At 34.9% G+C, this 27518-nt stretch overlaps 2 protein-coding genes across 5 annotated transcripts in view; one reads left to right on the forward strand and one right to left on the reverse strand.

The window, feature by feature from the left end:
• The first annotated feature begins 345 nt into the window (after nucleotides 1-345).
• GUF1 (GTP binding elongation factor GUF1) lies at nucleotides 346-23713 on the forward strand. 3 transcript variants are annotated; one of them, XM_061164672.1, is made up of 18 exons: nucleotides 517-872; nucleotides 2099-2166; nucleotides 2516-2627; nucleotides 2796-2944; nucleotides 3227-3307; nucleotides 4176-4253; nucleotides 5912-5995; nucleotides 10084-10148; nucleotides 10871-11074; nucleotides 12547-12686; nucleotides 13752-13875; nucleotides 14233-14365; nucleotides 15373-15516; nucleotides 16426-16559; nucleotides 18608-18709; nucleotides 19694-19813; nucleotides 21079-21115; nucleotides 21897-23713. In XM_061164672.1, the coding sequence occupies exons 3-18, from the start codon at nucleotides 2528-2530 to the stop codon at nucleotides 22032-22034; spliced, it is 1833 nt and encodes a 610-aa protein (XP_061020655.1). In that variant the 5' UTR covers nucleotides 517-872; nucleotides 2099-2166; nucleotides 2516-2527; the 3' UTR covers nucleotides 22035-23713. The 3 variants fall into 3 exon arrangements, with proteins under 3 accessions (XP_061020653.1, XP_061020655.1, XP_061020654.1); XM_061164670.1 differs by lacking the exon at nucleotides 2099-2166 and having other exon boundaries at nucleotides 346-658; XM_061164671.1 differs by lacking the exon at nucleotides 2099-2166.
• Nucleotides 23714-24942: 1229 nt separating this feature from the next.
• GNPDA2 (glucosamine-6-phosphate deaminase 2) overlaps nucleotides 24943-27518 on the reverse strand; it is a 32048-nt gene continuing 29472 nt past the window's right edge. For both annotated transcript variants that reach the window (XM_061164675.1, XM_061164673.1), the window contains one exon: nucleotides 24943-25790. In XM_061164675.1, coding sequence (XP_061020658.1) covers nucleotides 25729-25790 — 62 coding nt within the window. In that variant the 3' untranslated portion in view covers nucleotides 24943-25728. The remainder of the gene's footprint in view (nucleotides 25791-27518) is intronic.

A 27518-nucleotide genomic window follows, 5' to 3' on the forward strand; every position in this document is an offset into this window, starting at 1 on the left:
CATTAGCAGGCAGATTCTTCTCCAATGAGCCAGCAGAGAGGCCCTAGGATATATTATTGCTATCAACTTTACTGCCCGTTTCCATTCAGATGCACTTCAACATTAGCGATGTTGCAGGCAACATGGGGAATGCAGCAGTAATTTTAAAAATTACTCTAGTATTTTGCCATTTGGCAGTCGGTTAAAAACCAACCTCCTGGTAAGCGGAAAGCTCGCGCCCCGCTAAACCTTCGCTCACCCGACTTCCCTCCAGCTTCGCGCTGACGTATGCAGACGTCACGACGTAATGCCGTAATGACGTCGTGAAACGTCGGCGAGCGGCGCTGTTCTCGGTCGTCTGGCCCCAGGGGCTGGATGTGGGATGTCTCTTCTTCACGTTTTTTCCGCCGCTGGCCGGAGTGTGTGTGAATCCTGTCTGCCAGCTCTTAGCGGGGGCCAGTTTTAAAGAAAACGGAGCGCGGGGTGATGGCGCCGTTGCGTCCCGGGGCCTTCTCCTGACGCCTCGGTTCTCAGGGGAATGTGGACGCTTGCAGGTCAGGGTTGGTGGCGCGGACGCGCGCTCGCGGCCTGGGTCACCGAGGCGGCGCGTATGGGGCTGCTCGGGCCGCAGCTCGCGTCCAGGGCTCCGGACCGGTGGTACAGCTCTGCAGGCCGCAAGGTGACCGCCTTGAGCCTCTAGTCATCCCCGTCGTACACCGAGGGAGGGTGCTCCTGGCGAACTTGCCAGGGCTTCTTAGTTCTGACTACTTGTGGACGCAGGTTGCGCTCCTGTGAGGCAGGCGGGGCTCGGAGCGCGGGGCTGCGCTTCGGCTGCGGACTCCAGGGCTCGCCAGCGTGACCTTGGACAAGTCGTGTCCTCACTTTCCTCACTGGTAATATCAGGATCTTTGTTTATGCGAGGGATTGTTCTCAGCGTGTATTTAGTTTTAAAAGCGTGTTGAGAAAGCTGCTAGTTCCATTTTCTTGCGACTTTTTAGCCACGTGACCTAGGCAAGTTACCTGACCTTTCTCTGTTTCTTCAGTTGTTGAATGAGATGCTTATAAAAAAAAAAAAAAAAACGTTGAGTGGCTGTGAGACTTGCGCGAAGTGGGGCATAGAACTTTTAGTTTAATACCTAGAATCTAAGAAGTGCTGTGTGTGCCTTAGCTTCTTTGCTTATTTCGTCTTACCTCAGCTAGAGCCGACGCGTGATCATTCTGTCCCTGTGGTTGGAGGAGCTGGGGCTTTTTGCTCCTCAGTCGCGACCGACTCTGCGGTCCCATGGACTGTAGCCCGCCAGCTTTTCTGTCCACGGAATTTTCCTGGCAAGATTACTGGAGTGGGTTGCCATTTCCTACTCCATGGGATCTTGCTAAACAAGGCATGGAAACCGCGTTTCCTGTGTCTCTTACACTGGCAGGCGGATTCTTTACCGCTGGCGCCACCTGGGAATCATCAGCGACCCTAAAACTATACTTTGTTATAACTGTGAGGAGAAACAGTTTAGGCAGTAAAATAAAGTACTTGAATGAAAGTTATGCGTAACTGGAGAAAGAAAAAGACTATAATTATTCAGTTTTACTCTTTTCTAAAATGCCTGTGGAATGGATTTATGTTGCAATTGTAAGACTAAAAATGGTGCAGTACCTTTTGAATGATGGGTGGAAAAATCACAGGGCAGACAATTCGGGTTTAGATTTTTGCAGAATATCTTTCAGGTATAGTTGCACTTGTATTGAAGCGCTTACTGGGAAAAAAAAAGAAAACAACCTCATGAAAATTATATCTAGTTGTAATTTCACTTTTCTGGGCTCATTATGAGAGCCCAAATTTGATTGGAAAAATGAAGCGTTCAGGGTCCAAAAAAATGACATATTCTATGTGCAACTGAAAATCGTAAATTAACTTTTTAAAGGATTTTAAAAATTTAAGTGAAAAATGAGCCTTTTTTTCTTGATAATGTAATTTTTCCCCCCTCTCTCTCCAGAGAAGTTGTTGAGTAACAAAGTCATCTAAATTAAACTTTTGAAGGCTCTATTAGGAGCACAAATTTTTAAGTAGACCTGACTCTGTTGATTAAATACGTGATGGGGGCAAAATCATTTTTTCTTCTTTCAGCTGCTCTGTAGCTTTTTTTATTTCAAGAAATTTTGTTACACCAGGTGCTCTAAGGCTGTAGAGAAGTTGTAAGTATCTTGTGTTCTCCATTTGTGAAAATACATTCAGCTCCTCAGTGGCCTTTGAAATGGTGGAAATATTATAAGGGACTTTTATTTATCCATATGGCCTGTATATGGTCATATAGCCTTTGACATTGAGACTAATGTATTTGATGGGCCCTGTTGTAATCCATTGCTTGTAATATGACTTTAACCATACATCTCTTTACTGTCAGAGAAATAATATAAACAGTATGAATGCTATAAATAAAGTTGTTTTAAGAAGACTAAAAGAGTATTCTTTTCTTTAGTGTACTTGTTTCATGTTGTAGACAATTTATACTCATAAATATAATATTTCCCTCCCCTTTTCTAGGAAAAAATTGATATGTCTTGTTTTCCTGTTGAAAACATTAGAAATTTCAGTATCATTGCGCATGTGGATCATGGCAAAAGTACTTTAGCAGACAGGCTCCTGGAACTAACAGGTATTTTCATTTTATAGTCTACACCTAATTAATGGCAATGAGTAATTGATAGTTACTTTTACTAGCATACTTTTACTATGCTTTTTAAATTTTTGGTTTTAAGTTTATATGCACTGTTGTCTGTTTTTAAAAGCTTATAGAAATATCAATACACATTTCAATTTTTAGGGGCAATTGCTAAAACAAAAAATAATAAACAAGTTCTTGATAAATTGCAAGTGGAACGAGAAAGAGGAATCACTGTTAAAGCACAGACAGCATCTCTCTTCTATAACCATGAAGGAAAGCAGTATCTTTTAAATCTTATCGATACACCGGTAAGTTTTAATAGCAATTTTGTCTCTGTTGTTAAAGTCAGCTTTGTATTAATAGTGCAAGCAAATCCTTTTTTTCAGTTTTTAAACTGAATATTAAACACTTCACTTTGCTATTTTTTTCCTCAGTGTTCTTAGATTAGTGAAATTATTTCACAAGAACAGGCTAAAAAGAAGCTTAATAACTTTTTATTCGGTGGAGTCAGTAGATTTGCCAAAATGCCTCTCCCTAAGAAACATTTAAACTCTTAACATTTAGACGTTTTAATATTTTTTGTTTCTCAGGGTCATGTTGATTTTAGTTATGAAGTATCCAGGTCACTCTCTGCTTGCCAAGGTGTTTTACTTGTGGTTGATGCAAATGAGGTAGGTAAATTTAATTTTATATGAAGTGACATGCTATTTCATTGTTTCAAGATTTTTCTTAAGATGTTTGGAAATAGAATTATGTTTTGGTCCTGTTAATTTTAAGTTTTATTATGCTAAAATGGCCTGTGAAATTGCCTAATTCATCCTTTAAAATTTTTAAGCTGATCAGAGGAATCGTTCAAGAGATATTTGAAGTATGTCATATACACATCCTACCAAAAAAAAACAAACCCAGTTTTAAGCACTTCTTAATCTGTGGTTTCAGTTTTTAGCAGAACTAGAAAATCTATCTTTGAGGTCATTTTGGGTGTTTTTAAGGTAATAATTTGAGAAGTGTTACATTTAAAGAAACATGTCAGTGCTATTACCAAGTTCTCTGTTGTGAACATAACCATAAAAAACATACTGAGATGGAAGTATAAGAGCCATGACATACTATTTATAGTAAGCTTTTGACATACTTCAATTTTCATGGACTTTTCATTCAAAACCCAAAGATTTTTTTGTTGTATTAAATCCTCCCTAATCCTGTCAAGGACAGTCAATCTCTACCTTAACATACATATACTTGGCTTTATAAAATGTGTCTCATAGTCCTTTAGGAGGCTTCGAGGTCCTTAAGGATCCATGTATTACTGCTTTGTTTCCAAAGCTTAACACAGTACCCTCTAAAAAATGTTTCTAGAACTGAAAGGAATTTTCACAGGGAATGATCCAGATGCTTGAAAGTATAGACACCACAGTTTGCCTTGTACCTTTGCTTTTGATGAAGATGTGTGGAATGGTCTTGAATTTCAGCCTTTGTGATAGATAATAGAATGATTATCTTAGTGTCTTGTGTGTTCTTGTCTGCTTTTCTTCACAGGGTATTCAAGCCCAAACGGTAGCGAACTTCTTTCTTGCCTTTGAAGCACAGCTATCAATAATTCCAGTTATAAACAAGGTAATTTGTTAGCACAACAATGCCATTTATTATTTTACTTTCTAAAGGTAAATTTAGTGTTTGAATATCACTTGTACTATTTTTTATATGAGGAATCTTCAGGTATTTATTAAATGGAATTGACTATTGAACATCATGGAGGTGAAGGAGGCAAAACCCCTGTGCACTCAAAAATCTGCATGTAACTTTTGACCTCACACAGACTTAACTACTAATATCCTCTTATTGACTAAAATCTTACCAATAACTTAAACAGTCTGTTAACACATACTTTGTATATTATATGTATTGTGTATCGTATTCTTATAGTAAGATAGAGAAAATGCTAATCAAATCATAAAGAGGAGAAAATACATTTACAGTGCTCTGTTTATCAATACCCTGAGTTTACATCATCTTTTATAAAGTGAATCATCTCTCAGTACGTATATCAGTGTTGTCTTATGTAATAACAAAACACCATAGATGTTATATGTATTACTGACACTAAATGTCAACAATGAAAAGATAACATGAAAAGAACTTCACATTTATTTACAGGTAAATGATTGATGCATTGATAACGATGAAGCAGAAATATTGCTTTATGCTATGACATTATGTGATTGCTTCATGGTAACCTAGTGTATACACTAAGGAAAGATTCATTGAAGTTTTTATAGTAAACAGTATTATAGTCACATTCATAACTGTTAACAACATTGTTGCAGTAAAAAAAATTTTATCTGTAATTATAGGCTGATATGCAGTTTCTCTAATTATGAGAGGTATACTGTATGGTAATGCAATTCTTTGAAAGCAAAGTTATAAAACAGAAAGCCAACACATTAATTTTATGTTAAATATCATTTATGCCTTTGTTAGGGATAAACTATCCACCTCAGTACAAGTCTTGCACCTGATATTCTACAAGTATAGTTTTACATGTTTATTGAAAAAAATCTGCATTTAAGTGGGCCCATGCAGTTGAAACTCTTTGTTTTCAAGGTCAGTTGTGTATTGAGATTTCTTTGGATTGCATATGATAAAATTTCAACTCAATCTCCTCTACCCTGGCATGTAGTGGAGAAGATAGTCTCCCTGAATTACATGGAGTGATGGGGGGTGTTTCTATAGCAAAGGGCAGGGCAGGCCAAAGAGTCTGTTAAACTAAACTGTAAAGGAAAAGAAAAGGGCCTTATGAAGTAGGATTAAACAGTGTAACACAGGGCGCTTAACATTGAAGTGCTAAACTGAGGACAGTGTTGATAAAGCTTAGCTTTTATATTTTAAGATTAATAAATTAATTAAAAATCTGCATTGCATTGTTTTATTTTTTGATATTGAAGAAAGGTTTAAAGGAAGCAAAGAAAGACAGTTTGTTCTTATAAATTATATATAACACATAAAATCAGTGTACATGATGTCATTGATCTCTTCTGCTCTGAATAGCTAATGACCTCAATAGCTTGCTTGCTTTGCTGTCTGCCTTCTAATTTCAGTGGCCATGAGCATTAAAATTTTATTATCCTTTTTGTCATTATTTTTCTTTCAATACTTTTGAAAATAAAATTATTAAGGGGTCAGTTAGTTCAAAAGCAAGTATGCGTCTATCTCCAAATAATATGTAGTACATTTTAATTTCATTATATTAAGACGTGGTGAATTTTCTTTTTAAGATAGATCTGAAGAATGCTGATCCTGAAAGGGTTGAAAAACAAATTGAGAAGGTGTTTGATATTCCAGGTGATGAATGTATTAAGGTAAATTTTTTTTTAGAAGACTTGATTTTACTTTCCAAAATCTCAGGTAATTGGCTTAAGTAAAATTTCATAGTATTTGATAGCACATCACTATTACATTGTGTAATTATTATAGTTTTACAAAGTTCTTTTTACTGATATTTCATTTGATCTTTGCCAAAAATCCTTACTACATGGTTAAGATAGATAGAAATTTCTCTTATGATACAGTTGAAAGGATGAAAACTGAAAGATTTTATCACTTTAAGATTATAGATCTAGTTTGCTAATGTGCCAGGACTAAAATGTAGGTCTTTTGCAACTCTTTGTAATATTATTTCTTATATGTCATTTTGCCTCTGTGGAAATATTCTCCTTGAAGAGTAGGGTCAGACTAATTTCAAGGCATTGTAGATATCATTTTTAGAACTATATTTAATGTAGATCAAAGTTGATAATATTTTAAATTAAGATTTTTAAATTTACCTTTTAAATGATAGTTGATTGTTAAATCAGTTCAGTTCAGTCGCTTAGTCGTGTCTGACTCTTTCCGACCCCATGGACTGCAGCACACCAGCCTTCCCTGTCCATCACCAACTCCCAGAGCTTGCTCCAACTCAGGTCCATCAAGTCGGTAATGCCGTCCAGCCATCTCATCCTCTGTCGTCCCCTTCTCCTCCTGCCTTCAATCCTTCCCAGCATCAGGGTCTTTTCCAGTGAGTCATTTCTTTGCATGAGGTGGCCAAAGTATTAGAGTTTCAGCTTCAACATCAGTCCTTCCAATGAACACCTAGGATTAATCTCCTTTAGGATGGACTGGTTGGATCTCCTTGCAGTCCAAGGGACTCTCGAGTCTTCTCCAACACCACAGGTCAAAAGCATCAGTTCTTCGGGGCTCGGCTTTATAGTCCAACTCTCATACCCACATGACTACTGGAAAAACCATAGCCTTGACTAGATGGACCTTTGTTGGCAAAGTAATTAATGTCTGCTTTTTAATATGCTGTCTAGGTTGGCCATAACTTTTCTTCCAAGGAGCAAGTGTCTTTTAATTGCATGGCTGCAGTCACCATCTGCAGTGATTTTGGAGCCCCCCAAAATAAAGTCTGCCACTGTTTCCAGTGTTTCCCCATCTATTTGCCATGAAGTGATGGGACCAGATACTATGATCTTAGTTTTCTGAATGTTGAGCGTTAAGCCAACTTTTTCACTCTCCTCTTTCACTTTCATCAAGAGGCTCTTTAGTTCTTCACTTTCTGCCGTAAGGGTGGTGTCATTTGCATATCTGAGGTTATTGATATTTCTCCCGGCAATCTTGATTCCAGCTTGTGCTTCCTCCAGCCCAGCGTTTCTCATGATGTACTCTATATAAGTTAAATAAGCAGGGTGACAGTATACAGCCTTGACGTACTCCTTTTCCTATTTGGAACCAGTCTGTTGTTCCATGTCCAGTTCTAACTGTTTCTTCCTGACCTGCATACAGGTTTCTCAAGAGGCAGGTCAGGTGGTCTGGTATTCCCATCTCTATCAGAATTTTACACAGTTTGTTGTGATTCACACAGTCAAAGGCTTTGGCATAGTCAATAAAGCAAAAGTAGATGTTGTACTAGAACTCTCTTGCTTTTTCAATAATCCAGTGGATGTTGACAATTTGATTTCTTGTTCCTCTGACTTTTCTAAATCCAGCTTGAACATCTGGAAATTCATGATTCACATACTGTTGAAGCCTGGCTTGGAAAATTTTGAGCATTACTTTACTAGCGTGTGGGATGAATGCAATTGTTTGGTAGTATGACCTTTCTTTGGCATTGCCTTTCTTTTGGATTGGAATGAAAACTGACCTTTTCCAGTCCTGTGGCCACTGCTGAGTTTTCAAATTTGCTGGCATATTTAATACAGCACTTTCACAGCATCATCTTTTAAGATTTGAAATAGCTCAACTGTAATTCCATCACATCCTCTAGCTTTGTTCGTAGTGATGTTTCCTAAGGCCCAGTTGACTTCACATTCCAGGATGTCTGGCTCTTGGTGAGTGATCACACCATCGTGATTATCTGGGTTGTGAAGATCTTTTTTGCATAGTTCTTCTGTGTATTCTTGCCACCTCTTCTTAATATCTTCTGGTTCTGTTAGGTCCATACCATTTCTGTCCTCTATGGAGCCCATCTTTGTCTGAAATGTTCCCTTGGTATGTCTAATTTTCTTGAAGAGATCTCGTCTTTCCCATTCTATTGTTTTTCTCTATTTCTTTGCACTGATCATTGAGGAAGGCTTTTTTTATATATGTAAGGAAGTGAAATAAAGAATCATGATGAGTTTGGGTTTGAGCAACTGGTTGAATACTGGTAATCTTAATGCATAGAGGGCTTGAGGAGGAACAGGGATAGTGGGAAAATAAAAAGCTCTGTTTTGGAAATAGTGTGTTTGAAATGTCTAATAGACATCCAAGTAGGATATTACATAAATCTACACAATTCTGGCATTTATGGAAGGTACTGAGTCTGAAATATTTAAGTCAGAGATATTTATGATATAGTGTGTATGTGGCACTGATGCCATTGGAATGGATATCATTTCCTAGGGAAAAAGTGTAAGTAGACAAGAGATCCTAGAAGCCATTCTACATTATTCTCAATTTGTAGAGTGTCATGAATAAGAATTTGAGAAGGATTAGATTAGGATTCAGAAGACACGGGTGTGAGGATTGAGTTTTCAGAGAGGTGGGAAAACAGATTGCAGCAGGAGAGAAGGCAAAGAGGTTATGGATATAGTGCAGATGGATTTGTGTATTTGAATAAAGGAGTTTTTGATGTCTTCTCTTTCCTTGAATGAAGTAAGAGGCAAAGCTATCAAATGAGAGTGAATTGGCCACAGGGAAAGTGTGTAGATTGAAAAGGAAGGTGGTGTGAATTGTTAGTTAGTGTTAATGTGAATTTAGTAGATGTGTCCAGCAAATCTTAACTGCACATTGAGATCTGTGTCATGAACTTACAGAAACCAACCAGAGCAGTTACTTGACTGTTCTCCACTAATGTTGAGCTGCTCTGATTATAAGCATAGGAAAGGCACATAGTTGGATGCAGTCTCAGTTAAGGTTTTATTAATACCAAGTGCTTATGATAGAGAAAAGAAAGTAGTTGAATGGAATGATTACAAATAGTGGGCCCTTGGAGTCTCAGCTGGGAAAAGAGGCAGGGGGCTAAATAGATAATGAAAAAAAAAGTCCATTCAGTAAATTAGAAATTGTGATCTTAAAGGATTGTTGCAAAGAGTGTACTAGAGTCTAAAGCCTCGTTCTTCTTAGGAAGTAGTTCTGCCTCTCAGGAAGCATTTGGCAATGTCTGAAGACCTCCTTTGTTGTCACACTGGGGAATAGGTGCTTCTGGCATCTTAGGAGCAGATGAGAAGCCATGGATGCTTTTATGCGTCTTGCAGTGTGCGCATAGAACAGCCCCCCAAACAGAGTTATCCAGGTCAAAGTGTCCTTAGCGCTGAGGTGAGAAACTCTGATCTAGAGGGACTCTGAAGGGCAAGAGGAGAAATTCAGGGAACTGAGTTTGAATAAAGATATCAGAGAGAGTTCAGTTACCGGTAATGGCAAAGGTGAGTCAGATGAACGTGTTTTGAGTGTTCTGACTGCCTTCTCAGTGTAAGAACAATGGTGGCACTGTACCTTTCAGTTAGCCTCAGCTGTGTGCCATCCACACATACTGTTAATTCACACAGCAGCCTTGAGGTTTATGTAAAATATGAATAATCACTTTACTTGTCGATGAAGAACTTGAAGCTTGAAGAAGACATGTATTGGCTAACGTCGTGTATGACACATAGAGTCATGGTTATAACCCAGATATTTTGAACTCTTAGTCCCGTGCTCTTTCAGGACCATAATCAGAATGCTTTTGTAATTTAATACCAGCGAATCACCTAGCCGTAATGGAAGGGCAGTTGTCAATAGATAATATGGTGTGTGCTTCCTTTTACCAAGCTTTTCAAGCAAATTGATGACTTTTAGAGTTGTTTCTCTTTTCTAATCATACAGCTCAGTCACAGGATAGAAAAGTAAAGTCTTAACTTTTTAAGTGTTTGTTTCACATACATTTTTTCAGATTTCTGCCAAACTTGGGACGAATGTTGAAAGTGTTCTTGATGCAGTCATCAAAAGGATACCCTTGTAAGTACTCTACTCCTCTTTGTGTGCTATTTATCTTTAATAGTAAAAGTCCATCAGTTTGATCTGTTACTTTAACTTAGTTGTTATGACAAATATACTCTTTGTGGTCAGTGAGAATACATTTTTAATTTATATTTAGTAACACATAGAAGGCAAATACAGATAGAAAAAAAAAGATGATAGGGATCTCTTAATTATTGTAATGGACTTGAATACATTGGTAATTACTGTTTTAATCCTGAACAAATATATTTCATCCATTTCATAAATAGTTTAAAAATGGTTATTTAAAATATATTTAGGGTTTTCCTGGTGGCCCAGATGGTAAAGAATCTGCCTTCAATGCAGGAGACCCGGCTTCCATCCCTGGGTCAGTAAGATCCCCTGGAGAAGGAAATGGCTACCCACTCCAGTATTCTTGCCTGCAGAATTCAAGAGATAGAGGAGCCTGATGGGCTATAGTCCATGGGGTTGCAAAGAGTTGGACATAACTGAGCAACTAACACTAACAAAATGTATTTAAAACTCAAGGGTGAGTTAAAATGAATATAAATATAGGCATTATACCTTTCAGAAAGGTCCTTTTATTTGTGCTGTCAGTTAATCTTTCTCACGTACTAGAGCACATTAAGCATAATATTTGAGTTAGGCATTTTGTTAAGATTTTAATTTATTATTTAATTGTAAATTATTAGTATTTGTTCTTTACTTATTTTTAATAGTCCTAAAGCACATTGCAGAAATCCCCTGAGAGCTTTGGTATTTGACTCCACCTTTGACCAGTATAGGGGTGTGATTGCCAATGTAGCATTATTTGATGGAGTGGTTTCGAAAGGAGATAAAATTGTATCTGCACACACTCAAAAGACATATGAAGTTAATGAAGTAGGAGTCCTGAATCCTAATGAGCAGCCAACTCATAAACTGTAAGTAATCTGCATTGGTAATTAAAAGACACTCGGTATGTGTTTCTGTTGCTGCTTTTCTTAATTTGGTGTGCTTAGTAAGATCCTAATTTGGTAATTTAGGAAAAAAACAAAACTTGATTGTTCAGTGCAACTACATAGTGAATGCTCTTTCAGAAAATCATGGGTGAGGGTCAGTAGGAATTTGATGTGTTTTTAATTCTTCTTGGCCATAACTGATTTTTTTTTTCTAGTTGTAACTGGGTCCAACATTGATGTATTTGATTAGACAGTGAAAGAGATAGTTCTCTCATGCATATCCATATTTGGTATCAGTTTTTAATATTTAATTTTTTTGTAGTTAGATCTTCAGCATAGAATAGTGAAGAAAATTCATTAATTATTTTGTTTAGTGTGGAATTCATGGTAAAACTTTGATTAATCAGAATTTATGTGTGAGATTAGCATAGTGGTGTACATTATAAAACTGAGTTCTGAGTTCACTTATAAAATAGTGAGTGCCTATTCCATCAGTACTCTAGATACTAATAACATTGATTACCTTGGGCACATAGTTTTCTAAGGTCTTTATTTCCTCCTTTGACAAATTTAAGATTGAACCGGGTCTCACTTGATAGCTTAATGTTGTATGTCTAAAACTACCACTGTTTTGTCTTTTTTTATGTAATTTAAAGTCATAAGGTTTATTGTAATTTTACTCAACTATTTCTAAAGTTTGTCTATATTCTTATTTGCTTAAGTATAGTTGATCCTTACAGTATCACATTAATTTCAGGTATATAGCATTGTGATTCAGTATTTTTATAGATTATACATCATCAAAAGTTATTACAGATAATAGCTGTAATTTCCTGTGCTATACAAAGTCTGTCTATATTCTGTCGCATATATTGATCATTATTGCATCTTCAGTATGATTTTGTATCTCATCCTAAATGGAAATTATCATATAGGAAATTTGCTTAAAAAAAAATAATAAAGCTAAAACTCTGAAATCTTTGGATTTGCTCTTTTCCTGCAAGAGGCACATCAAATAGGTATGAGATTTGTAGAAAGTTCACATTTTTGTTTGCTAGGTTAAAAACATTGTTTTTTCTTTTTCTTCCTTTTTTAAAGGACGTTTGTAATATAATTCACTACTAAATATCACAGGGAGTGTTCTATGTTTCCGTGTCTACCAGTTTCACTATTGTTTTATATGCAGAGATGGGCAGAGTCATGCAGAAGGCCCCTAGGCTTGTGTTGCAGAGGTGCTTGATCATGGATTGTAAGACTTGGGATGTTCTTTTGCTGACAGCTCTTAGAGCTGAGAATTAGAGAATTAACTAGAATGCAGCACCTAGTTTCAGCTTGGTGAGGTTTTGTTTGGAAAGTGCAGTCATTTCTTGGAGAAGGAGAGCTAATTGTGAGTATGCACATGAAACATTGAAACATTAAAACAGTAAATATTTCCATGTAATAATTTTATTTAGATATGCAGGACAGGTGGGCTATCTGATTGCTGGGATGAAAGATGTCACTGAAGCACAAATAGGAGATACATTATATTTACATAAACAACCAGTGGAACCCTTGCCTGGGTTTAAATCAGCGAAGCCAATGGTATTTGCAGGTGAGGCGCTCACATATTCAAAGGATAAGGGCCAATTTATTCCAAGCTGAAATAATAATTATTAGGAATACTCATTTTAAATAACAATCAATTCCTGTTTAAATAACAGCTACTGTGTTTTAAAAAATTTTTTTGTGGGTGTGATATTTATATGCCAGTTAATTACATATGTATGATACAACTTTATGTGGGAGATCATTTCCTCCTAAATTTAAGGACTTCTTAAAAAAATAACCTCTTGAAACAAGCCCTCTGATAAATTAGGGGAGCACAGTAATATGAATTTCCTTCTTGTTTCACTAAGGAGTAGGTCATTATATTTGAAATACTACTACTTCTACATAGGGTGTTTTCATTACTAATTATCAGTGGACATTTACTGAGTGCCTTCCCCTTAGCTGGCCTTTCTTTAATTCTGTACTATTGCACTAGTGTTGACATAGCAGAGAAGAGTGTTACCTCATGTATACATGACTTCAGAACCTGTTACTTCTGTGTGATATTACAGACATTTGTAAAAGGAAGACCTGATCGAAGGTTATCAGATTACTGTGTGCTGACAAAGTCAGCACTGACAAAGACAAAGTCAGTCAGTTATTTAGAGTTTGAAGGACTTAAGTGGTGAGGACTTGGGTTTGATGTGAAAGAGAAACTAATGAATCAGTTTTTGTTTTCATTTCTTCCTGTTATTTATATGCTAATGGGATTTTCTTTGTGGTTGTGGGATATCTTGCACTTTTGCTTCTTAAAATAAACATGATGTATTTTCTTGATAGGTGTAATTCCCATTGTTCTTTTTTGTTTTCCCTATACTTTTTGAAAAAGCAAAAACACCACTTTGAATATGAATCTAGTGGTAAATTCAAAGTTTATGAAACTTGCAAAATACTTTGAAGCCAATTTAATTTAATAGTCATAGTTTTCTTCGCAAACCAATATTTTGGTCAGTGAAATACAGAAAGTAATTTAAAAGCTAACTGATTAATTTTGAACTTTGCAGCAATGCATATTAGGTTTTCTGGGCAGAGTGTCACATGTAATAATTAGAAATCATTGTGTCCCCAGGAGTGTACCCTATAGACCAATCTGAATATAATAACCTGAAGAGTGCTATAGAAAAACTGACACTGAATGATTCCAGTGTGACGGTTCATCGGGATAGTAGCCTTGCTCTAGGTGCTGGCTGGAGGTAAGATTCACGTATGTTGTAGGATTCCACTTTTATTGAAAAATAAAGTTTAAATGGCTTACTGGGCTTGACCATTTCTGAAGATCAGTTCATACTAGTGTAAAATGAACTAAAACCTGTCTGCCTATTTCTCACTGTGGATGCCTATTGTATGGATCAGTTTTATAGCTACTTTAAATAGATTCCCAATGGAAGATTTTATCTTATTTAATGAATTTATGCTAGCTTTTAATTATGATGTGAATTGATTGAATGACTTTTGATTCCACCCCTCCCCGACAAAATTGTAATATCAAATCAAAGAAAATAGAACCCATGGTACATAAACATTTTGGAGTTTGGCTTTTTCTCCCTCAGGTTAGGATTTCTTGGACTTCTGCATATGGAAGTTTTCAACCAGCGACTAGAACAGGAATATCATGCTTCTGTTATTTTGACAACCCCTACTGTTCCATATAAGGCTGTTCTTTCATCAGCAAAATTGATAAAGGTACTGTTGTGAGCTAGCATACATAAGAAAACTAAATAAATATATGTGTGTGTATGTATATGCAGAATATGAGGAACATTTTAGTATACCAGTAGCTGACTAGCTATTAAAACTAAATATTTCTTGATTAGTAATAATAAAAGTTGAATTACCTTATGATGGACAAGTTTCTTCAGAGCTAATTATGCATATTTTTCTCAACCTGATGAAATCTCATTATCAATACTAGTCTGTTACTAAGAGTAAAAAGTAGAATTAGTTCTGAGAATACTGTTCTAAATTCAGCAGAAAAAATAAGAGTATGATTTTGGTCATAAGTAATTCATCTTATGATTAGTAAAGCATTCTTTCCTATATGGTTGTGGGAAATTTTAGATTTCAGGTTAATGGTAGAAACAATATTGTATTCAATCTAAGTTACAACATATTTGTTTTAAACAAATATTAACTTTGGCATCTGTAAATATTTTCCAACAAAATTAACTTAGGAAACTAATTACAGTGACGTACATGGGACAGATTGATATGTATTCTTACATCGTATTTTTTCTAGTAAAGTGAAGTCGCTCAGTCATGTCCGACTCTTTGCAACCCCGTGGACTGTAGCCTACCAGGCTCCTCAGTCCATGGAATTTTCCAGGCAAGAGTACTGGAGTGGGTTGCCATTTCCTTCTCCAGGGGATCTTCCCGACCCAGGGATCGAACCCGGGTCTCCCGCATTGTAGGCAGATGCTTTACGATCTGAGCCACGAGGGAAGCCCTTGTATAAAGTGATTTTAGTAAATATCAATAATCAGAAAATAATAATTATTATTAAATATTTTGGAGAGTTTTTCTCTTTTTAATCGAAAGTGTGTTAAGATAATATTCTAACCTTTAGGAATTCTTTTGTTTTTTATTAATTCCAACAATTTTAATAACAAAAATTCTATGTTAGTAGCAAATTTAAAAACATGGTAACTACTAAGATTTCTTTTTAACTATTGGTGACTTTTCTTATTTTTTAGGAATACAGAGAAAAGGAAATTACAATCATCAATCCTGCACAGTTCCCTGATAAGTCAAAAGTAACAGAATATTTGGAGCCAGTTGTTTTGGGCACCATTATCACACCAGATGAATATACTGGGAAAATAATGATGCTTTGCCAGGTATAAATGTAATACAGTTTGATATAAAAGTACATTTTAGTCTTCTCAAACAGTGGTACCCAGCTTAGCTTTAGAATGGTTTCTGTCTCTATGGAGCCTGTCGAATTGAACAAAAGAAATTTTCATAAAGATCTTTATATATTTTATCTGTTTATACATACATATAATTACAGTATTTTGACTTTTAAATAAGAAAACAGAGCCAGAATTTTTGATCATCTTGAATTTATATTTTAGCTTAAAGCAAAGAAATTTCATGGCTTTTTTTCACCTTGAGTAGCTAAAAATAGAGTTTCCTTTCACCTTTTTTGACTATTTGAAATTGGGTATTATTTGAAAGATAATTACAATACTTTAGAGACCTTTGATTGAAAGGTATTCCTCATTTTGCTTTAGTTCTTGCCACATTGTAATAAACGATTTAATCTACAAATTTGATATAATCACAAGTCATCAGAAAGTACATATTTAAAATATTCTGACATATTGGAAAGAACTCTCAAGTGATGACTACTGGACTTGAATTTTTATTGTCTTGTCCCAAAAAAGATTTAATTTCAGTTGCTTAATTTCTCTGGATCTAAATTTCTTTTATTTGTAAAATAAGAAATCAGAACTTGACTCCACCTGTAGCTAATTTGATTTATTGTTAAGTGAAATATTGTATAATTAAAAAAGAGACTTATTTGATTAAAAACAAAAGATTAAAGTTTTGGTAGGAAGTATATTATACAAAATGGTACTCCCTGTATTATAAATATTGGTCAACTGTTTTTATTGGACCATTAAAGAAATACTCCTTCATTTTGCCCACTCTTTAAAGTTGATAATTGACATCTGTCTGTATTTACTAAATCAATCATTATGTGAATAAGTTATCATTCAAGCCATTTTTCCTTCTCTTTTCAGGCTCGAAGAGCAGTTCAGAAGAATATGATGTTCATTGATCAAAATAGAGTAATGCTTAAATATCTCTTCCCTTTGAATGAAATTGTGGTGGATTTTTATGATTCTTTGAAATCTCTGTCTTCAGGATATGCTAGGTAAAAATTTAATGGGAAACTCAAATATCTGGACAGTCTTTTTTAAGTATTGACCAGCAGGTGTTTACTAATATTCCACTTACTTAATCTTGGTCATCTAGTGACAGAAATTTTAGTGCCCTCTTCATGAGAAGAGATGTACTCTTGTAAATTGATTAAAAATTGCATGTCATTTGAAAAAGCTACTGTGACCTAAGTGGCACTTTTAAAATGTATTTGAATGTTAAGTAATCCTAGGAGTATCTGTGTACATTTGGAAAATAGAAGTACTTGTTTAGAGAAATGCTAGGCGTGCCCCTATATTTGTGAACACTTCAATAACTTGGTCTTCCTAGGAGTAAGTAGTCTGCATCATGAAACCCATTATCTTATCCCATAAAAGTACATGGAGGAACAGCCTGTTAAAATTAAAGGAAGAGTATAGCATTGTGGGAGTGTTTTTTGTTAGGACAAATAACTAGATGCCCTTAGTGTCCTAAAATCTTACATTACTGGATAGCATATACTAGGATATAAAGGAAATATATAATGGGGAAGTTGACAGAAAAGTGAATGTTCACATCTGGTAAAACACATGCATACATGTATGTGCATGCATACTTAAAATTAACATTCAAAGAAAAATCCCAGCATTTTGAAGAATATGTTGCAGTGACCTGGACATTTACTTTGTGAAATGAGCTTTTCAGTGAAGCGAGTCAGCATAACTCATGATGCAAAGTTATTTTTTCTAATTGGTCACCAAATTTTTTTTATGTCTTCTTTCATACAAGACCTTGAGCAAGTAAGTAGCGATGTAATTTAAAATGAATTGAGGCAGCATGTTGTTAAATAATTACTATAATTAAAAGGATAATTACTAAGTGTTTATAACAGTTAACAACAGTCTGAATTCTAGCTTTCTGAGTTAAGTGGTCTTAAAATCTTTTAGCTGGGGAACAACTTTCACATTGAGAGAACATGGCTTATTTTGAACTATTTAAAAATAATTCCAACTTCCAAAATTAAGTAGTCCTTATGTTCAGGAATACACGAGGATATTTTTTCATATTCTAAAAAAATTTAAATTATAAAATTTGGCAGCATAGAAAAATTTAAAGCTGCAAACAGTGAAAATCTCAGGATTATGTCTATGTCTTATCTCTTTAGTACTTAACATGGTACCTTTATGTATATGATTAATGTTCATTGAAAAAAGAAAGGATTTGGGGAAAACTTTAGACAGTAGTCAGGTTTTAGAGACTATTAGTGTCACCTTGCAACCTTCCTGCTGAAAACCTTTCGAAGCTACACATTTGCAACTGTAGGTACTGGTTTGTTTTAGAATTACGGCAGTAGAATACACATGTTATCATCCATAACTGCAAAGACACGAGAGCACAATTGAAATTTTCTTTCTCATCAGACATTAGTTTTATAAAACCTGTTTGTTTTGATTATTACTGTAAGCTTTGACCATATTGTTAGAAATAGTTGACACTTATTAAATGCTTATTGTGCTTAGATAGGCTCTGTTCTTAACACTTATTATGTTCTAGGTACATGTATTAACTCATTATTAAATGCTCTGTGAAGGTTTATACTGAAGAGCCGTATATTAATGGCTACTTAGCATGCCCTAGCATTTATTTAACTGGTAATAGAAAATTTAACAGAAACCCAACTCATGAGTCTGACACTGTATACATTCACTAGTATATACATTGTCTACAGCCAGTCAGCTTCTAGGAAGGAACATTGGGAAGGTGACATTTCTTTCAATGATGTACTTTCCTAGCCTAGTTTAACATTTTTTTTCCCCTTCCCTCAGTGGAGCATGATGATTTTTGTACCTGATTTCATAAATGTGAAAAGATAAGGAAGTTTGTTTTTTACTGTGATCAGGTTGGCCCTTTTATCTGAAATTTATATGTAATTCGTTTGAAAGTTAGATCTTTGGGGAGTGATACCAGAGGAGGTAGAAAAAAGATATTTTGAAAAGAAAAAAAAAATGTAATCTCTTGGGAAATACAGTGTTTATCTATAACTTGGATATTTTTCTTTGTTAGTTTTGATTATGAAGATGCAGGCTACCAGACTGCAGAACTTGTAAAAATGGATATTCTACTGAATGGAAATATTGTAGAAGAGCTAGTAACTGTTGTACACAAGTAAGTTGAATAGTAACTAATTACAGAATGTGAAAGTAGCTATTTTACTCTTCATTTATTATTGGTTGCTCATTTTTATTTGACAGCTACATTTTGAAAATTTAAAGGTGTAATTAATTTCCATGTACTAGTTTTTCCTTCTTTTTCCATGCTTCTTACCAAACTGTTGACAGGAGAATAGAATTAAAATAGCCAAAAAGCATAGTGTCATGGAAAGAAATGGTTTCTTTACCATATAAAACAAAGTAAATGTTTTCTAAACTATGGTAGATTTAGAATTGAAAAATAAATTTTTAAAAAAAATTTCCATTTCAAGAAATAGTGGATTAGGTAAAATAAAGTATGGAACAACCACATAATAATCTATTATTTTAAGCCATTAAAAGTATATTGTCGAGCAATATTTAGTGGTGTAAAAATGTCTATTAAATAAAAAGTTAGAATATATCACAAACACTGATCCAAACTGTAAAAAACAAACATAAATATGTATGCAGAAAAATAAGTATGGATATATGTTTAAAAAATATTCTAGAATGTTTAACTGTGGTATTCTGTGGGTGAGGGAAGGGCATTAAGAATGGTTTTTATTCTATATGTTTTTCTAGATTTTCTGTAAGAGATCATGTTATTTTTTCTGTCAGAGATCACATATGATTCAGAGATTAAATGGTGTTTATTAAAGAATCCACCTGCTAATGCAGGAGATGTGGGTTCAGTCCCTGGGTTGGGAAGATCCCCTAGAGAAGGAAATGGGAACCCACTCCAGTATTCTTGCCTGGGAAGTTCCATGGACAGAGGAGCCTGGTGGGCTACAGTTCATGGGATCACAGAGTTGGACATAACTTAGCGATTAAACAACAACAACATGATAAACAAGTTCTCTTTGTACCTCCTTAATAACCTTTACATTGGTTATGCATATTAAATAGAAAACTACTTTTATTTAGGATATATGAGTAACTGCATTTTTTTCTGTCTCAGAGATAAAGCATACTCTGTTGGCAAAGCTATATGTGAACGTCTGAAGGATTCTCTTCCTAGGCAGCTGTTTGAGATAGCAATTCAAGCTGCTCTTGGAAGTAAAATCATTGCAAGAGAAACGTGAGTTGAAATTCATTTTTGTTCCTTGGTTGGTTTTAGTGATGATATACATAAAAAATGAAAGAATATTAAAAAATTTAACATTGCGCTGAATTTTATTCCTACTTATAGAAATGTTAATCTCTTAATTCCACTAATTTAAGTGATGACTGTTACTTTGAATTACTTATATGACACTTTTGGGTGATAATTATAGTTATTACTCTAATGTATATGGTTTAAGGAATTTTATTTCCACTCATTTTATTCAGTGACCCCACTCAATTTTCTGGTTAAGGAATTTCTGTAAAGTTTTTATGGTTTGTTTTATCTCTTCAAGTATATAGGAACTGGAATTAAAAAGGTTTTGGAGATATTCTTCCACAAGAGAAAACTAAATTGATTTTTACTTGAAGCACTTAATACCACTTCCTTAGAGCTAGTCAGTGCGTAGAGGGGAGGGAGGACCACTGACACCGTGTTAGTCTTCAGGGTTTGCAGCAGTCACGGGGTGAGTTGTGTGCAGGTATTTGCAATGACTTTCATTTCCTAATACTATTTTGTGTTAGTTATTTTGTGTTTCATAAGTACTCAGATTAGGCAGAGTGGAGTTTATAATCAGGGAACTTCCAGGAAAATGCCATTTAAAATAGCAAATAATCATTCAAACATAAACGTGCTGAGGTAGAGAAAACCTTAAAGAAAAAGAATAAGACTTTTATATCTTCATATGGAATACAAAAAAAGTGGAGTTATTTTCAAATTTTTGATCCTCCATATTTCTCAGAATCGTTATGGAAGTAGATTAGTTTATAGCTGCTTGAATGGCTGTATTAAAATTATTTCATTTCCCCTGAAATGGGTTTTATAAAATATATTGTTCTTCATATTCCTAGTCAGTCTTGACCCACATTTGATAGTCAGTAATGAGATAATAACCATTTTAGTATTTTTGAAAGTAGTAGTTTTAAACTGAACTAGAAATTCCCTTATATAATTTTCATCATCAAGGTCACACCAGTCTTTATTTTGGCCTCTTCGCGACTATCCACAAACCTTTTTTAAAATTCTTAATAAAATCTGTGTTTATATTCATTTTGAATTGTCTATTTTATTCCAATTACGTGAAATACAAGAGCATGTAAGCTATCTAATGATTGTCTTTTGGCAGTTTTACCTAAGTATGACCCGATCTTAGTATCTTTAGTAAAGGGGGAATTGTTTTTGAAAATAAGTACTTTTAATTAGTATAATTGTGTACTTAAGGAAAATTTTCTCTTTTACAGTGTGAAAGCCTATAGGAAAAATGTTTTGGCAAAATGTGTATGTATCTGCATGTGTTCTTTATCTATTTTGTAAGTTTAAAATCAGAGAGGGTATAAATACCTTGGGTTTCCACTGTTGGTTTTTATAGTACCTTTTATCTCATCTGTTTTCTTTTTAAATAAGTAAATGTCAGCTTGACTTTAATGATTGCATATTCATTTTGCTCACATTCTGAAGTCTTTTCCTATCTTATTTTTAAAAATTTCCTTATGTGCAACTACCTAAGGATGTTTTTATAACACTTATGATCAGGATGTTTTGATTTTTAAGGAAGCATTTGAAGACAATGACTGTCTTACAGTGGAGTTAAAATTGAAATCCATTTCTCCTACATTAATTTGCAAAGTTTGCTGTTTCTTCTGTTAAAAAAAGATTCTTAACTCAGTTAATATGAGAATTAAATGATAAATGCTTTTTCTAAATCTTTAACACTGGGACTGACACATTTAAGCCTATGCAGGTTTCTGTATTAGACTAAAGCTATATAATCCAAAATTTCAAGGCCTTGAATCAGTAAGGAGATTGATAGCAATATAGTATTGGGCTTCCTTGAGAATCTTCATCTCCTTCAAAAACAAATAAAGCACTTATCATTCTTAGAGAAGATATTAATAGTAAATTTAGGATCTGCTAGGAAGGGTCTTAGAGGTAACTTACCAAGTGTCTACTTCATGGATAATGACTATAAAGTTGTAATTGTATTGCTATCTCTAGTTAAATGTAGGATTATTTTTCTATGGAGTGATTTGGACTTCCAATTTTTTAAAATGTTTTTCAGTATGGTGGTGATATTACCCGAAAAATGAAGCTTTTGAAGAGACAAGCAGAAGGAAAGAAAAAACTCAGGAAAGTTGGCAATGTTGAAGTTCCAAAAGATGCTTTTATAAAAGTTCTGAAAACACAAACTGATAAATAATTGGTGGGAAAATATAAGGAATTTTCATAAATTAAAGATTGTGTATCTTTTAATTTTCCTTAGTAATTATGTTGAACACAACAGAAGGAAAAATTATAAAATTTGCTTGTTACCTTCAAGGTTTTCAATTTTAAATAACCTCTTGGCTTTTCTTTGGAAGACAATAATGGGTGGAGAAGAACATAGATTCTGAAACCATATTGCCTGGTTTCACATTTCTGTTCCACCACTCACTAGGCAAGGTGACCTTGACCAACTTACCCTTTCTTTATTCTTTAGTAAAATCAGGATTATACTATTACTTCATAGGCTGTGAGTATTAAATAGTATATTTAAAATGTTCAGAAGACTACATGACACATAGTCAATGTTAAGTGAATCTTACTAGTTTTCAAGCATATTCTTTACACTGAAAGGCCTCATACTTAAATATTTGATCTCATTCCAATTCCACAATAAGCTTGTTAGATGGGTATATTTAGATGATATATATGAAACTATTATTAAAGTCAAATAACATATATTTAGACCTGTGATCTAGTTTTTCATAAAATTTTTACAAATGTTATTTTGAACCAGTTTACATATAAATTAAGGATATGAGCTGCCTTATTCTGAGAATTAAAATGCATTTATGTAAAGGGACAGATGTTTGATATTAATAGCAACTGTCATTAATGGCAGTCTCATAATTATTGTCTAGATTTCATAACTGAGACTAGTTGAGACTGACTGAAGCTTTAAATAACTTAGTTGAGGTCACACAGTCAGTAAATGGCTGTCTTACTTCAAAACATGTCTTAGTAAATAAGAGGGCATAGTGTATTATAGTAAAGATAATTTAGCCATTGATTTTTGTCCTTTACCTTGAATGAACTGAATGAAGATAAGACTGTCCGTGATAAATTTTATACAAGGTTGTTATAGTTAATAAATTCAGATAGTGGCAACTTCCTTAAAATTGTGTATAGAGGTTAAGTTACATGTGGCTTAGTCCTAGTTACATAAATTAATCAACCATCATCTTCATGTCTTCTAGCTCTGGTAGATCAGATGGATTATGAGATCTCATGACAGTATTGTTTTAATATAATTTCTGAGATGTTCTGTCATACCGTTATGGCCAGGGGAAAGTTAGAAGTTGGTAGCCTGGCACATAGTATGGACTGTGTTTGCTATTTAATATTTGTGCCTTACTTGTATGTTACTGTAAAAGACCTTGACACTGGGAAAGACAGAGGATGAGATGGCTGCATGGCATCATCACTCAATGGACATGAGTTTGCGCAAAACTCTGAGAGATAATAAAGGACAGGGAAGCCTGGCGTGCTGCAGTCCATGGCGTCACAGTCAGAGACAACTGAGCAACTGAACAGCAGAAGTATTCCTACAGCTTGGCACTTTTTCTTTTCCCTTTAACCTCTGACTTTTTAGGAAACAGTTTTACTTTTAGTAAAGTTGTACAAAAAGTATCTTTCAGATTTTTTTTTAGCACACTCTTCTCTTCCCCGACACTTTGATAAAACATGGTTTAGAGCTGTGTATTCCCCCAGAGTAGCAGTCCCCAACCTTTTTGGCACCAGGGACAGAGTTCCTGGAAGGTTTTTCCACTGCTGGGGGGTGACTTGGGGATGATTGAAGCGCACTACGTTTTTAATAAAATTTTATTTATTGTTTTCGGGGGCTGTGTTGGGTCTTCGTTGCTCACGGGCTTTTCTCTATTGCATTGCGCAGGCCTCTCATTTCAGTGGCTTCTCATGTTCTAGCATGCAGGCTCCAGGTGTTCAGTAGTTGTGGCTCCTGGGCTTTGCGGTATGTTGACCTTCCTGGATCAGGGATTCCATCTGTCTCTTCTGCACTGGGAGGCAGACTCTACCGCTGAGCCGCCAGGGAAGCCCTCACTTATTGTGCACTCTTTCTATTATTACATCAGCTCTGCCTCAGATCATCAGGCATTAGATCCCAGAAGTTGGGGACACTGCCCCAGAAGACCATAATTATATTACTAAGATTTTTCTGTACATTAAAATATCATAAACCATTAGTATTATAATAGCCACCACTTATTGGGTTTAGTATGTTGACAGCCACTGTGCTGAGCTCTAGACATTCCCTCATTCAATCCACACAACAGTGGAGGCAGAGGCACTGTTACCCTGTTTCATAGGGGAAGAAGCTCAGACCCATGCATTCCCCAACAACATAAAAACAGTGGTTTCTTTCTTCAGACCACAATGCTTAGCTACTGTGCTTTATTGCCTCTTGTGGAAGTATCTTCAAGAGACTTAACTACCAGGTATGGGACTGGGACATAGTACTGATTTCACCAATTATTCAAAAATCATTTATAATACTCGTCTATTAAAACTTCATTATCTAGAATTACAGCAGCATATTTTATCCTAACAGTCCTATTTTTTAACTTGCTATTTAAATATTTTTAAGGATATATTTCAATCACATAGGCGATTAAGCAGGTATATAAGTGATGCTTCTACTAGGTGGGCTTATAAAAAGCAAAATATGCAGAGTGAAAAGGAAGTATTTTTTACTCCCTAAGAAGCAGAAATAAGAAGTTGTATAGCCAGAGGCATTGTCTCTTAACTTAAATCTAACTGCATGGTGACAACAAATAAAAAGTATTAATAAATGCAATCTCATAGCTACTATTGTTAGAATATTTCAGATGCATGTGTTCAATTTCACTTCTGGAAATAAAATTTAGATAACTTAATATTTGTTTATTAGAAGCTTTATTTGAGTTAAAGATAGAAAACAATATACTTTTATTTGCAATTTAATGATGCAAATGGTTATGCAATCTAAAATAGTTTACAGTAATTCCTTTTATATTTTATCATATCCTTTTATACAGTATATATATATATATATAAGGAATAAAGCTAATTGTTTAAGAGGTTTAATAATAATTTTTCTTAAAAAAATTTTTCTTCAGTGTGTTTCTAGGTATAAAGCTCATAATTGCCAAAATACTTATATTAAGTGCCTGAACCCAAGTCATTAAATAAAACTAAGGTCACATTTGTAAAAAAAAGAAAAAAAAGTGCTAAAGACGACGGTGCACAAAAAACATGCACTTAATACATACTTTCCAAAAGGACATAACTGTAGTTTTAGGCACTGCCATCTCTTCAAATTTTCTGTACCAACAGTATTTAACAGGACTTCTGATGTCCAGATGCTACTGTAGAAAGATGACCAAGGCAACCACGTGCAGAAAGCTTGTGTGTGTAATGCAGAGAAAATAAAGATAGCATTTGGAAGTAAAGGCTTGCAATGATAGTTGTATGATATCTGAAAGGCTTGGAGTGTCGTCCCGTTATTAAAAAATTAAAGTCTAATAATGCCACTGGAGTCATATGAATACTTGATATACAGAAGTCACCTTTAAAACGATTTAAAATTTGTAAATAGGTAGACATTTCTGTGGTGGTACATTGACAGTGTGGCTTCTGTAACAAGTAGCTGATCAACCATGAAAGCCAATTATTTCTCCTAAACCTTAGTATAAAATGGACACATTGTAAATATGGAATGTTTAACATAGATATTAGACTTCAAAAATGACAATATTCAAAAATCCCCCAAGTTTTAATTCATATTGCATAGCTGAAAATTCATATATGTATAAAAGTGTTCTGTTCATTCAAGCAGAATTTTGATCCAATCTCCTTCAATTTCCTTCTTTCATACTGTACAGTGGATCCACAAGTTTATTGTGCACATGCATTAAACCTTAAAGAAAAAAAGCACATTTCTAGTTTTATTTCTAATTTGAACTGTACCTCATTTACTTTAGAAAAAGAAAGATTTAATAAAATACAACATATATTAGCTCCCACCTAATACAAAATAGTTGTATTTATTGGAAAGATGCAAACAGAAATGTTTCAGACTGTTTAGTTTTCCCTTCTCCAGAGGATCGTACTGACCCAGGAATGGAACCTGGGTCTCCTGCATTGTAGGCAGATTCTTTATCTTTCAGACTGTTTAGTTTTCCCTTCTCCAGAGGATCTTCCTGACCCAGGCATCGAACCTGGGTCTCCTGCATTGTAGGCAGATTCTTTACCGTCTGAGACGCCAGGGAAGCCCCCAGTACATAATGGTTGTATTTATTGGAAAGATGGAAACAGAAATGTTTCGGAATGTTTAAACTACCTAGCAAGTATCAATTTATGGTTATGAAATCGTAGATCTAGAATGGGGTACAGGTTCTTTAAGAAAAAGTAAGAGCAGTTTTGTCTTTAGAATTTCAGTATGACAAAATAACATTTGAATATTAATTACATCTAAAGTCTATTGAGTTTAACTCTCTGAGGAGCTCAGAGTCAAACTAGTCAAACTCTGCTGAGGAGCTCAGAACTGTTGTACGTTAGTTCTCCAATGTATTACCCTATCCACTCAACTGGCAAATTATTTTTCACTATTTTGACATGCGTGTTTACAATAAGGGTTGATGACGAGTCACTCAGACAAGTTTACTAAAACAATGTAGAAGATAACCTACATTAAATATTAATTTCCAAGTAAATTTAGATTTCATCTTATAATTGGCATGCTTGTAAACTCTCCTCAATTATTAAAGCTTCTTGGGGAAATCTTCCAGTTACTCATGTCTTTGGGGAAATAAATGGCCCCAATTAATCAACTAAAGATTTATTTGGAGGTCAGAGAAATCAGTTAAATTTTACCATGCTGTTAAGAACATGGAGACGGGGGAAAGGGACTAATGTGGTTTTGTTAAGAAATGGAATTACAGGATTGAGGACACAGGGTACTTGCTAGTAAGAAAGTGTTCTGCCCTCAGATTGGGAGAAAATAATAGCAAATGAAGAAACAGACAAAGGATTAATCTCAAAAATATAAAAGCAACTCCTGCAGCTCAATTCCAGAAAAATAAATGACCCAATCAAAAAATGGGCCAAAGAACTAAACAGACATTTCTCCAAAGAAGACATACAGATGGCTAACAAACACATGAAAAGATGCTCAACATCACTCATTATTAGAGAAATGCAAATCAAAACCACAATGAGGTACCATTACACGCCAGTCAGGATGGCTGCTATCCAAAAGTCTACAAGCAATAAATGCTGGAGAGGGTGTGGAGAAAAGGGAACCCTCTTACACTGTTGGTGGGAATGCAAACTAGTACAGCCGCTATGGAAAACAGTGTGGAGATTTCTTAAAAAACTGGAAATAGAACTGCCATATGACCCAGCAATCCCACTTCTGAGCATACACACTGAGGAAACCAGATCTGAAAGAGACACGTGCACCCCAATGTTCATCGCAGCACTGTTTATAATAGCCAGGACATGGAAGCAACCTAGATGCCCATCAGCAGACGAATGGATAAGGAAGCTGTGGTACATATACACCATGGAATATTACTCAGCCGTTAAAAAGAATTCATTTGAACCAGTCCTAATGAGATGGATGAAGCTGGAGCCCCTTATACAG

Source organism: Dama dama, chromosome 17, assembly GCF_033118175.1.
Source record: "Dama dama isolate Ldn47 chromosome 17, ASM3311817v1, whole genome shotgun sequence".
Classification (NCBI taxonomy): Eukaryota; Metazoa; Chordata; class Mammalia; order Artiodactyla; family Cervidae; genus Dama; species Dama dama.

Bases quoted from the DNA above. Each gene is read 5' to 3' on its own strand.
- GUF1 (XM_061164670.1), top strand. From the start codon at position 518: ATGTGGACGCTTGCAGGTCAGGGTTGGTGGCGCGGACGCGCGCTCGCG. The intron at 10,149-10,870 runs GTAAGTACTCTA...TATTTTTAATAG, and splicing joins GTCATCAAAAGGATACCCTT to TCCTAAAGCACATTGCAGAA. The intron at 12,687-13,751 runs GTGAGGCGCTCA...TTGTGTCCCCAG, and splicing joins GAAGCCAATGGTATTTGCAG to GAGTGTACCCTATAGACCAA.